Source organism: Mesitornis unicolor, unplaced genomic scaffold, assembly GCF_000695765.1.
Source record: "Mesitornis unicolor isolate BGI_N332 unplaced genomic scaffold, ASM69576v1 scaffold41562, whole genome shotgun sequence".
NCBI classification, from domain to species: Eukaryota; Metazoa; Chordata; class Aves; order Mesitornithiformes; family Mesitornithidae; genus Mesitornis; species Mesitornis unicolor.
Genome location: NW_010167920.1, coordinates 300 through 13,824, shown reverse-complemented (window position 1 = coordinate 13,824; position 13,525 = coordinate 300). Strand labels below are relative to the sequence as shown.

At 48.2% G+C, this 13,525-nt stretch overlaps 1 protein-coding gene across 1 annotated transcript in view; it reads right to left on the bottom strand.

The window, feature by feature from the left end:
• Positions 1 to 5,463: 5,463 nt before the first annotated feature.
• LOC104536285 (thyrotropin-releasing hormone receptor-like) overlaps positions 5,464 to 13,525 on the bottom strand; it is a gene marked incomplete at its 5' end in the record, with an annotated part of 8,356 nt that continues 294 nt past the window's right edge. Inside the window, 2 exon segments of the mRNA XM_010178850.1 lie at positions 5,464 to 5,844; positions 13,039 to 13,525. The exon segment at positions 13,039 to 13,525 is cut by the window's right edge and continues 32 nt beyond it. Coding sequence (XP_010177152.1) covers positions 5,464 to 5,844; positions 13,039 to 13,525 — 868 coding nt within the window.

Below are 13,525 nucleotides of genomic sequence, written 5' to 3'. Positions count from 1 at the left end.
GCGAGGGGGAGAGGCAGCTCCCTGCCCCCCAGCCTGCCTGGGCAATGCAGATGGCTGCTGACAGGTCCCTTCGCTGCCTCCTGACTGCAGGGCTGCTGCCAAGTTCCTTCCAAGCTGTGCGTCACTCCCTCCTGGGTTTGGAGAGGAGTGATTCTCCTCCACCCGTGGCCATCCTCTTGCTCAGCCTCTTGAAATGGCTGAGGTGAGAGGAAAGTCGTGCATGAGGGACAGGAAAATGGCAGCCAGGAGAAGGGCAATTTATAGGGGAGATTGGGAGAGCAGAGCCCAGCGCCAGCCAGGGGCAGCAGGGCCTGGGGGCCTGAGGAATCCAGAGTAGCCAAAACCTTCGATCCCTTTTCTATTTCTGGAGCGTCTCACATGAGCAAAGCTGGGCTGTGCAGAGGGGCTGGTGGGGCGCAGACTCAGCCTTTCTGGGCAGCAAGGGCTCCCCCGGCTTCTGCAGGACACAAGGGGTCTCATGGCAGAAGATTTCATGTTCTGGTAGAGACTTAAGGAGCTGAGTTTGGTGAAATCATGGCTTTACTTTCCTCTGGGCTTGTTTTGCTTCTGGTATGGGAGGAACCAGCAGCGTCTCATTCACCTAGTCTCTGAGAGGAGGCTGGGTGCAGAGGTGTAACCGGAGCCCTTTGCACCTCATAAATCTTCAGCTGATGAATGGAGCAGATCTTTGCCCCATGTGTGGCAGAGGCAGCAGGAAGGGAGGTGGGTCTGCTGCTAAAGCAATGACGTATTGCTTCAAAAATTATTAATAAAGGCAAAATGAAAAGCCTCTCCCTTCCCCAGGGTAGGGGGAACAGTGCTGGGTCATTGCCTCAGGAGCTACAGGTTTCAGGGGTAACATCCCCCACACTGCCCCCAGCTGAGTGCCCCCGGGTGTGGGCAGAGAGGTGTCTGATATGTGAGAACTGGGATAAAGGCTCTGGCCTGATCCTGTGACTGAAGGACAGCAGCCCTGAGCTTCCACCAGTGGGAGGGAAGGTGCAATCTGAGTACTGGTGTCCTTTGAGCGTGACCTGCCCAGGCGTCCTGGGGCAGCCCTGCTACCCTCCACCGTCCTTGATGAGCATCAAGGCTCACAGGAGCAACCTCTCTCACAGCCTTTGATTTTGCAGGAGAAGAAGAGCCAGAGCTGGGGCCAAGGTGTCCCTGGCAGCGAGTAGGTGCTGGGAAGCACAGAGGGGTTTACAGTGCTCCTTTCTGGCCCAGGAGCTGGGAATGGGGCTCTATGCCCCAGCTTTGTTCCAGGACCCTTCCTGGATCTCGGGAGCATTAACACATCGGGGAATAGCCAGTGTTAGTGACTCCAGGGAAGCATTTTCCTTTGCCTGGCCATGGCTTAGCCCCCAGCCCTGGCTCTGAAAGCTCTGGCTTTACCCTCCTGCCTGGACAAGCCAAGGGCACACCATAACTGGCTTGGGACCAGCAGCAAGGGGCCCCACGGTGGCCACCCGCTCCTGTCCTCTCCTGCCAGAAACACTACACTGCATGGCTGGAAAAAGGTGCTTTTATCTTATTTCTTCTGAGCAGCCACCCATGCTGTGCCTGCAAGGACAGACAGGATCAGCCAGCACAGGAGGACAACAGGTCCTCATTGACCATCTCAAAATTGTATTAGCACTAGGACCACCCCAGGATCTTCTTCTTGAGATGGGAAAGCTTTTGAAGGCTTCCCAGCTCATGGCTTTAGGCATTCCCTTTGGGAGGAGCAGGGAGTGGCCACTGGTGCACTCACAGCATCCCGTGTCTCTATAGAAACAACACACTCGGATCACAATTCATGAGGTGATTATTAAAGAAATTTCAGCAATTATAAAACATAGATTGTCCTTAATACTTCTGCCCTTCACCCTTGGCACAGAGGAGCTTGCCACTGCCTCCTCTGTCCCCCTCTTCCCCCCTTTCCTGCCAGGGAACTTGTTTGCTGTATAATCAAAGAAAGCAGATGGCATTTTACCAGGTCAACAAGCATTGGAAGGGTTTTAATTAAGAAACTAACAGGTTAGATCAAATTGAGGAGTGGCTTCAATGTGGTAAATTATTTAGGATTAATAGACACTCTATTTGGTGGTGTATCCATAAACTCACAGGCTATGTTCATGCTGGTAAGGATCAATAAATGCTGAGGGTAAAAGGTAAGCTTCAGACTTTATAAGCAGGCTGGAGTGTTGCAGGGTACAAGCTAATCCAGGCTGAAGCTTGAAGGATGCTCTTTGATTTCTTATAAGGAATTAAGGTTTTTATTCAGGCCCTGGGTATCCAGAGGTAGTTACAGTGTTATTTCTTTTAATTCCTTTCTGCTGGTAATCTATTTCCTGACAGCACGTAGCTGCCTGTCCTCTCAACCAGCATCTCCTTAGCAAGCTGAGTGCTGACCTTCTGCCTTCACTTCCACTTAAAACTCTCTCAAATCCTCCTAGCATGTCAGAATATGTGCCAGAAGAAGGAGCAGGAACTCATTCCTCATCTACAGAGTTTAATGCTCTGGTGCATTTGCTGGAGACCTCGTGGTGCTGAAGGGAGTTATCTGCCAATTACTTCTGAAGAAATAACAAAGGGTCACGCAGTACTTAGCAGATAAGGGCAGAAAAGGGAGGACAGAACTGTTTTTCAGTTGAATCCCAAGTATGTTGAACAAAATTTTCAAAATCATCAATTAGCTGTTGGCCTGGGGCTGAAGTTTTATTAGGAGAATAGTGCTTTTAGGATGTCTGGCGGGGGGAAGCATAAAGGGGAACAGTGAAGACTGGAAATGCGATGGGGAGGTCCTGCTGGAGATGCTTCAGAGTTGAGCTGCTGCTTGGGTTCACAGAGATCAAGGCTGTCTGTCAAACTGCACATCCCATGCCTGGCAAGTGCCTTAGGTCAGGATTCAGGTGGGTTTCTGAGCTTGGACAGTAAATCCTCTTCCCACCGTGGCCCTGGGGCAAAGCTGGCCTTCCTGCTCCTCTCTGCACCCAGAGCCACAGTGTGAAGGGTTGGAGGACATAGGACAGCCTGTCCCCAAGGAGATGCTCCTCTCCTCCCTCCTTGCCATCCCTTTATAGCTGTGCAGATTAGTTGGCTGGAGTGCAGGGCGAGAAAGAGGATGGGATGGGATGAGATGGGACGGGACGGGACGGGACGGGATGGGATGGGATGGGATGCTGCTCACGGTGTATTTTTGGCTGTCAGGGTTGGCTATGGCATGTGGGCACCCAAAGGTGCCTTAGAGCTCAAGGGCCTTGTGCCCCAGGGAGCTGCAAGCCACAGTTAGCTGTGAAGATGAAGAAAAGTAATTCCTGTGCTGTCCAGACAGGACATGTAGTGGTTTAAGGGGAAGAAGCTGTTATGTTATGCTCTGACACACTGGAAGAACTCATTAGCACAAGAGCCCAGCTTAGCTCTGGGCTATGCAGTGAGTTGTTCCTGTTAGCCCCAGCCCAGCCCACATTAAGAGCTGACACATCCAAACCTCAGCCCCGGATTTCACACTGTCCAGGGGACCAGCAGCTGCTCCGGGGCTCCCCTTCCTCCTCCTCTGCCTTACCTGTGTGTAACTTCAAAGCATCCTGGTCATTACTGCTCTTGTTTGTCTGCAGATACTTTTATCAATAGCTTGTTCGGAACTGCTAAGGAAAATTCTGTACTAGAGAAAAGATTGTTACAAGCAAATTGTTTCATTTCCCAGTTTCTTGTGCTTAGTGGAACAATTTTTTCACATCTTAGAAAAAGCACTTATGTTTTCTTCAAGCTGCAAACCGCAAATCTCTGTGCAGAACTACCTTAATGATAATAGAAAGGAACATTTTTCATAAATTCCCAATATTCTCAAAAGAGAGCAAAAATGGCACAAACCCTTAAATTTCAAACACACTGTTTCAAATAATTGGATAAAGCAATGTTCTCTTTCCTCATCCTTTGGTTATTTTGGGGGCAAAATAGATAATTTAATAACTCACAGTAAAATAACCATACATACAAAGCCACTCTACGCCAAAAATATAATCGATCCTAAACAGTTCCAGACATCCCCACATTGGTGGGAAATGAGGTCCTGTTCTGATTCTCCCAGGGAAGTGATTTCCCATAGACACAAAATGGTTACTTAACTTCTTGTACTCTTAAAAATATCGCACTGATCCTTTCCAAAGTGGATGCAAAATTCTAAGATCATAACACAACAGTTTGGTGAAAAACGCTGTTGGAGAATGAGGCTGAATTAGCTGTTCAAAGAATTTTTTACAGTCACTGGTGGTTACTGGTGGCTTACGCTTGCTTTATTTGGCAAAAGCCTTAGTGTTTGACTCATGTGTAATCTTACATTTTACTCCCAGTCTAGATGGTTTCTTGTAAGTGTGGGGCAAGTGTCCTTGGGCTGGTTTCTTATATGCCTCAGGTTATGAATATGCACTTTGTTCATGAGATGACAACAGCAATGACTATTGTTAATGTATTTTGTGTCACATCACAAAACACTTTGTGGACTTTCACAAATTATTTTCAGGAAATAAGATAATTGCTTCACCAGCTATTGAAATGCAGCTGTAGCTGGGATGGAGAGCAATGCTGCTCAGCACTATGCAGCTACACCACACTGGGCAATGCTATGGTATCCAGCTGAAGCAACTAGAGGAATTTGGACAGAAAAGGTAAAATTATCCAAAAGAAGCTTAGTCCACAATGTTGGAAATATTACTGTTACCTTAGGGAACACTTCCTATCAGTTTGTTCATTTTGCTGGAGCAAATCCAACTGGTCTGGACCTTGGGTGTATGTGCTACAAGCACTGCAGTATTTCAGAAGCATGGAGTGAGGTTCATGACACCCAACTTCAGTCATTCCTAACGTATTCTCCACCTGAGAGACTCCCTTTACGGTCAATGCAGAGAAATAGTCACATCTCAGAGGCATACATCACCTTCCGAAGTATGTGTCTTCCTCAGAGGACTACACTGAGATGAGAGGAGTTGCTTTCTGGAAGTGCCCAATTGTCCCCATCATTAGCTCTACAAGGACTCTGGAGGAGCAGCTCACATAGGGTGTCTCTGTTACAGCCATATGAATTCTGGTAGGCGAATCTCAGCCTGTAAGAAACCTGGTCCAGCAGAAAGATGGCCTTTTTTTCCTTGAATGCCCTTCTCTTCCTGGATTTCTTTTGAATGTCCTGGCCCAACTCAACAAACAGTTACACTTGCACGTAGCATGAATAGTGTTGCACTGATATATTTAACTACAGATTCTTTAAAGATGCTAAACATTGACCCATGTCTAACACTTCACCAAACAAGAAGGAATTAGCGTTAAGGAAAAGCAAATTCATTTGCGTCTAAGAATCTGTTTTGTTAAATGCCCTGGAGAGGTATTAAATTAAGCTTGCTGCAATGCCGAAGCAATTTCTGTTGGCACTTTCCCAACGCAGTGCATACAGCCACATAGCTCTGTGTTGTTTCAGAGTCCTAGGATTTATTTGGCAGGCTTATTCTTCTTTGCAAGCGCAGAGAGACTGTTCAGATCTTCCTGTTCAGTGACATTGTGATCAGAGCTGTCACGTGATGAGTCCTTCATAGCGCTATAGTACACCGGGGCATTGTACAGCGTGGGGTTCTTCGTGCTCTTCTCTTCACACTTGCATAACTTCCTAAAGGCAGCCCTGAATTTCTGTGACATGAGGTTGTAGATGATGGGGTTGATGGCACTGTTCAGGTAGATGCACATGCGGCAGAAGAGGAGGAACCAGATGTTCAGGTACGGAGGGTCTATGAAGGAGTTCACCACCACCAGTGTGCGGTAAGGCATCCACAGAAGGGCAAAGAGGACCACCACCACAGCCAGCATTTTGGTCACCTTGCCAGTGGGGATATGCAAAAAGACAAATAGTCAGGTGATGCTAAATCTCCAGCAGAGCTTTCCCACCTGGAGAAATGGTGCAGACAGTTAACTCCGTCTACATATTGCTTATGTCTCTCTTTAAGCATTTAAAATAGGCACACAAACCATGGGGTTATTCCTCCCTGAATTCATTTTGTTCATGAAACAATCTTGCATAAACAAGCTCCTTAAATGACAAATTTTCACTTACCATTGAAGAGCCTTTAAAGCTCTTTAGGGCACGCAATCACCAGTGTGGAAATGGGCTGGGATAATCATGGGAATTTCTGTACCACAAAGCAAATTTGATAATTTCACATAACAATAAATCAATGGGGAAACTAACTTGTGCAAAAGTAGGGTCCTAACTTTTGGGGATGCCATGGGGTATATCTCAGCTCCCTGTCCAGGATCTATGTCAGCGACGCTGTTCCCAGGAATATGTTCCTGGTTCAGAGCAGCACTGAGAGCAGAGCAAACTGCCTGGAGTCTTACACAAATTCCTACTTGTGCTGATGTGGGAGTTACTTAGCTAATTGGTATGGGTTATTTGAATTTCCAGCACACTAGGGAAGCACTACATTAACATATTAGGAACAAGAAGATATTGAAAATTCAGAAGTGAGGAGTAATTGCCTTCAGCTTGACTCAAGCTGGTTTAAGAAAATGGGGTTTTGTACTGAAACTCCAGTGATCCTAATGATTTTGACAGCTACTTCTGGTAGGTGACAATCATCCTCCAGCAAATACCTACAGAATACACATGTTTCCAAGGAGGAAAGTATGAGTAAACACTGATGACACATGCATATTAAGGCAGTGGTGTTTGAAACGTCAGAAAGGGAGTTGTGCAATGACTCCAGTTCTCAATATGGAAATAAATGCTTGGGTCACGTTTACAGTCTCTCAGCTTTTCTTGGAGTGCTTTTTTTTTTTTTTAACACAGTCACAAGCAGCTATGCCTTCCTTTAATGCTTGGAGTGGAAATTGGGGGTGATTGGTAGTGGCAACAAAACTTGCCCTACAAGAAGGGGACTACAAGAAAGCTGAGGCTGAAATGGAAGTGTATTGCTGTGTGTGGTTTAATGGGAATGTGAGGACACTTCCCAGAACAAGATCTTGCAGTGGTAACAGTGAATGCTGAGGATGCTGTTAAGACTGCAGCATGCTTGCTACTGCAGCTTATTGCCTTTTGGGAAAGATATGAGAGATTGTACAAGCTGTGTCAGTATAACATAACATCAGAGCTTTTAAATTTACAAGGGCTGGTTGGATGCAGAAGGGCAAGAGCCATCTCACAAGCTTCTGGTTTCAAGCCACCCTGTCTAGTGTGAAACTGCTAGGGTGATAATCAGGTTTATAGAATTACTGCTGAACAGATAGGCTGGGAGTGGGTAGCAGCTGCTTGTCACACAGTTGACCATGGTCAAAGTCTCTATGTACCATCGCGGTTGGAGCTGCTGCCTCCCACTGAGGCTGACAGGGGAAGCCAGGCTCCACCAGCCCTTGCCAACGGAAGGAGCATGCTGACAGCAGTGGTGAGACTGTGTTGCTGTGGTCTGCACTGCAAAACCTGGGAATGTGAGCTCCTGGCACCAGATCAGCTGAGAAAGGCACAGATTTTGCTTCAACACCCTATGTCACATGACCAATGCATATGCATGGGACCTGCATTTTCTACTTCTCTATATATATCTTTATAGCAAATAGACGTGGCAGTGACAGAGCATTCAGCCAGCCTGCTGCCTTCCACAGACGCACTTCTCAGGTTTGCAGAGAGAATTGCTTTTGCCATATTTTTTATTCATTTGAGTTTTAATTCCTGAGAACCTGAATGAAGTTGATCTAAACAGAACTGTGCTAGTAGCTGAACCCTACAGCAAAATGTAACCAACTCCTCAGCTTAAGTGATCCTAAATACCATTTCAGTGAGAATTTAATTTCCCTCTACTAAGAAATTTATTCCTCCTGGGAGATAAGCGCAGGCTCTGTGTTTTTCCATCCCATGCAGAGACTGAACACGTTCCCATCCTGCCTGGAAGGGCCTGTGTTAAAGAGCTGTTTTGGGGGGTAAGGTTGGTGGCAGTCTTTCCATCAAATTCAGCAGTCCTAGGGAGCAGGATTGCTGCAAAACTTGTCCCGGGAAAGTGAAATACCACACATTTGCAGGTCCTTACTAAGGACACAGTTAAGTTGCACAGGCACTCCTCACTCAGTGGTTGTCTCAGTTCCTGAGATGCAAAGTTACATCCCACAAGGCTGGGAAGAATAAATCCCTGAGCTAGGTGTATTTATACACATAGCTCTGCTCTCTGGCAGGTGTCCCTTCTGTCCAGGAGGTTTCTGTATGGTCAAAATGTCTCCTTTAAAGCTAACACATTAATACTGCTCACGTACTTTCTCCTGAGGCAGAAGTGTCTTTTGGCTTTTTGACTGTTGTAACTCTGCCTTGTTTTACTGTTCAGGAAACCACGATGGTTGTGAAGTGCTCTGAACTCTGCACCCGAGTGACAACACCAGGGGAAGCATATCCTAATAAGGCTGAAAAATAAGTTCAGTCCTGTCCTTTCTGAGATCAAAAGAAATGTAGTCTGGAAAAGAACCAGTGATTCATCTGCTTTTTGAGCCATAACTGCCCCTGCTTTTCAGCTGGTTGTTATGGAAATGCCGTCGGTGCCAGCGAGCGCTTTCCCGGCGTCTCAACTGCTCCCTCCAGACCGCAGACAACCACACAGGGATGTTATCCAAAAACCCCTTACTGCTGCGCGTCCAGCAGCCCTGTGAAAAAGCTGTCTTTGTCCTAGGAGGGGAACCCAGTTGGAAACAGCATCACGAGGATTGATTACCTCTATCTCACTAAATGCCTTGAGTGCTCCCAGAGGACACTGCATCCAGAGCACAAGCTCGGACGGGCAGTCCTCCTCTGAACTTGCTGTAAGATGGAAATTTGCGTTTTAAAGGCAACCGTCCTTACAGACCATGTTCTCCTGGGTGTGACTTTAGCAAAGCTGTGTCAACACATGATGTCTCCACTGAATAAAACCTAGCGGTCCATCCCAAACTCACACTCATTCTCTCCACCGTGGGGAAACAGCCCTTCCAACCCATTCCTTCTCGCAGAGCTGTGTCCAGCCTCTGCCCCTGTCCCCGAGGGCACAGACGCTTCAGTCAGTGTCGCCCCTCCTTGTCCAGACACCACCATCCTGAGCTGCAGAATCCTTTTCTAGGAATGCCACTCCCTCTAGTGTCCCTTTTCGGCAGGTGAAATACATGTGTGGAGGTGGCTGGCGTTCATATTTGCGGTGCTTTGCTTCTATAGGTGATAAACACAGCAAATCTTCACGCCTTGTCTTGTCCTGCTCTGGACGCTTGCATTTTAGAGGAGGCCCCAGTGAGGGAACAGCAGCATCTTCATGCTCTGGAAAGCAAGCTGTGCAGCGCTGGGACTGCGTAGGAGCACACAGTGAGAATTTTAATTCCAAACTCTGCATCTCCAGAGTGAAACACCCCCAGATATCCAGGCTTTTAGAGTCAAGGGAGAAAAATGGTCACTTCTGGGGTAGCCTTTTTTGGGCATCTCCCAGGAGACTTTGGGGACAGGGCCAGGAAGAGCCGATTCCCCTCTGAATGTAAAGAGAGGCCAGAGGAGAGGCATTGATGTGGGTGCCTGCAACCTGATCAGAGGGACCACTTGATCTACACATACCCAGCACCCTCCCATCCCTCTCTGCTCTCCTGGCTGACAGATCCTCCGGGAGCCAAACCACCCTTGCACTACTGGTCTGTGATGGAAATCTGGCAGATGCTTGTGCACCATCATCCCAACAAACTCAAAGGTGATTGCAGGGTTGGGGTCCTGCTTCACTGTGTCACTGGGACGCAGCCTCTGTCTGCAGGGTCTTGTGAAGCTCTCACTGCACATGTGAAGCCCGTCAAACAGTAATGCTACTGCTGTTTTGGACTAAAATTAAACATCATTTCTAATGATGCCTTTACTGATTTAATCTACACGGTAACTGTCATTTAAAGAAGCTGCACCCTCACTTCAATTTTCCCCGTTGATAACACATGCCTCACTTTCGCAGCCTCCTCATTGCCTTGTCAGATTGGAGACCACCAGCATTTGTTATCAAAGCAGTCTCCTATGCTACCTCTGGTAGAATCAAAGAATCACAGAATCATTTAGGTTGGAAAGGGCCTTTAAGATCATCAAGTCCAACCACTAACCTAGCACTACCAAGTCCATCACTAAACCATGTCCCTCAGCACCACATCTACGCATCTTTTAAACTCTTCCAGGGATGGTGACTCCAGCACTTCCCTGGGCTTGACAACCCTCTTGGTGAAGAAATTGTTCCTAATATCCAACCAAAACCTCCCCTGGTGCAACTTGAGGCCAGTTCCTCTTGTCCTATCACTTGTTACTTGGGAGAAGAGACCAACGTCCACCTCACTATACGCTCGTTTAAGGAATTGTAGAGAGCGGTAAGGTCTCCCCTCAGCCTCCTCTTCTTCGGGCTAAATGACCCCAGCTTCCTCAGCCACTCCACATATGGCTTGTGCTCCAGACTCACCACCAGCTTCATTGCTCTTCTCTGGCCACTCTCCAGCACCTCAAGGACATTCTTGTGGTGAGGGGCCCAAAACTGAACACAGGATTAGAGGTGTGGCCTTACCAGTGCCCTAGTCCTCCTGGTCACACTATTCCTGATACAAGCCAGGATGCCATTGGCCTACTTGGCCATTTGGGCACACTGTGGCTCATCTTCAGCCAGTTGTTGACCAACAAACCCAGATCCTTTCCCACCAGGCTGCTCTCCAGCAACTCTTCCCAAGTCTGTAGTGTCGCATGGGGTTGTTGTGAGCCAAGCACAGGACCGTGCACTCAGTCTTGTTGAACCTCATACCTAGGCCAGGGCCCTAGAGTCTGGGTTGGCCCCGGAGTCCAGATCGCTTCCAGAGGGTGGGTTTCAGGGTTTGGTTGGTTGTAGAGTGAGTGTGGTGTTGGTGCTGTCTCTAGGGCAGGTATGAAGCGAGGGGGAGGTTTTGTCAGAGAGGTGGTTCTAGATCAGGTTCTAGAGAGCATTGCAGTTCTAGGTAGGGTTCTAGCCCACTTTATTGTTCTATATCCGGTTCTAGATCACTGTATGGTTCTAGGTCACCTGCTTGTTCTGCATCCGGTTCTAGGTGGCTTGGTGGTTCCGAAGTGGGATCATGGTTTAGCTCACTTGTTTGTTCAGGAGTTGGTTCAGGACTAGTTGTTGATTCAGGACCATGGTCTAGCTGCAGTTTACTTGCTGTTTCATGGCTCTTGGTTGGTTCAGGATGACTTCTTGGTTCTGGAGCAGGCTCTAACTATTCGGTCAGCCACAAAGTAATTTCCCCTCTTTTTTTTCTGGGTAAATGAAAGGCATTTTTTTTCATGGGAAACAAAAACTGTATTAAACAAGATATTGTCCATTTTGTTCAATTACCTTTTGCCATCTTTCAGGCAACTTCATTATTCCATTTTTTTAATCTTGTTTGGCAAAAAGCAGTTCCAAGAATGGTTTGATATCAACTCCCATGTCAGGCACTTGTCCCACATGCCACTGGTGGCACAACTGGGTTTTTTTTCCTCCATTACTTTCAACACAGCTTGCTTTGAAGAGCTGCTGGTGTGAAGTCAGAAGAGCATTCAGCAAACCATAGCTGGAAGCCCTGGGAAACTACTTTACAATTTAAAAACTCAGTGCTATCTTTGTACCTAATGGTGCCAGCTCTGCGATGTCAGGCCAGCCAGGGGAAGTCTTTGCATGCTAAGATACTTTGGGAGATAATGACAATCTCAAGAAAACTCCCAGTGTAAAAGAGAGCACAAGTTGTTTCCAGGAGCTGGAGTGCTCATCATGCAGCCCCAGCAGGACTAACAGCCTCAGCCACTCATCCTAATGACACTGGAGCACTTTGTGTGTGGCACAGCCCCTCCACAGCACAGCACTGTGTGGGAGAGCGGCACAGCCCCTGCAGCAGCTGCTCTGGGAGGAGAAGTCCATCGACTTTACCTTTAGGTACTGCCCTGTAGTATCTAGAGACCTTAGTGCCAAACGCCCTGCTTGAGGCTCCCGCAGCAGCCAGCAACCCTGGGAGAGCAGGGAATTGCTTTTGCAGAAGTCAGGACTTTCTTTAAACCTTACTATGCTGGAGAAAAAGGGAGAAAAAGCTGAACTGGAAAGGCTTATAAGTTCATGAAGAAATACACGTTCTCTGAGCTGTTCACTTCCCCTCTGTGACCAAACAGTCTCTCCTGGGGAATGGAGGTTCTTCTGCAAGTCAGGCAATGAGATACTGAGTTGGAAACATGAGGACATGAGCTCAGGCTGAAGCCTATTTCAGGCTATCTGGAAATCAGATCTTGCTTATTCAAAATCACAACAGAACTGGTGATTTCAGGAGCTTAAGCCAGACTCCCAGATTCAGCCCTTTTCTTTAAAACAGCCCATGTCTCTGCCTATGCAAAGTTTGAAATGAGAATGGGACACTCTGCAGATGGCCAGCTAGGAGGCAACAATGTCCCATGACCAGCTGCTAACCCATCCAAGAAGATAGCACAAGAGACAGCAATTGTCTATGTGGACAGAAAAAGGGGAGGAATGAGGGAAGAAGGAGATGGGAGGAGAAGGAGCTGGGGAGTGACCAGGCAGGTGAATGACAGAGGAGTCACGGAGAAGCAAACACACCACTGTGACACCGAGATGCCTTCCCCAGCTGCAGGAACCAGGGGCTGCAGCCAGGGCTGGGCTCAGGAGGACAGCTCTCCTCATGCTTTACTCCTTTAAATCCAAGGTCACCTGCCCAAGACCTTGCCTGGGAGGCAAGTTCTGATAGCATAATGTGACCCAGCACTCCCCTCCTCAGGCAATCAGTAATCTATTAGCCAGCAAACAGCCCTGCACTCCTGCCTCACCCAAGTGATGCTGGAGCTGTGTCCTATTCTGCTGAGTTCAGCCAAAACTGCCAAACTCCAGCTGGCCTTGGGAGAGCTTCTGTGGAGCAAATCAACCCTCTCCACTCCCTCCACAAAGGGAAGCAAAATATTGAGGCACTCCATCCCCTGCCAGAGTGCCCCTCAAAGCACTGAGCAGTGCTGCCTGCACTCCATCATGGCCCAGCCCGGCGGGGAGCCCCTACCTGCTTGCGAGAGCTCAGGGCCCCCTTGTTGCCCTGGCAGGAGAGCTTGAAGGAGCCACCCTGGTGCACGGAGCCCAGGCAGGAGTGCTGCGGCGTGGGGGGCAGGGGGCTCATGAAGAGGATGCGGGCGATGAGGCTGTAGAGGACAGTCGCCAACGCCAATGGGATGACGTAGAAAACAGCAAAATCCAAGAAGTAAATTGGCATGTAAAGTCTCCTGGCAACCCGGTAACCACAGCTGACCTGTGCCCCATCTGAGAAGGTGACCTGAGTCGTGTCCACCAGGAAGAACCACATGAGGCAATAGAGGGAGGTGAAGAGCCACAGTGAGGAGATGATGCGCTTGGCACGGGACACGGTGCACAGGAGCTGTGCTTTGATGGCGTGGCAGATTGCAATGTAACGCTCCACTGTGAAGGCAGTGATAGACCAGGCGGAGATGTTGATGCCCAAGTACTGCAAATAGGTGATGCAGAGGCAGCCAGCG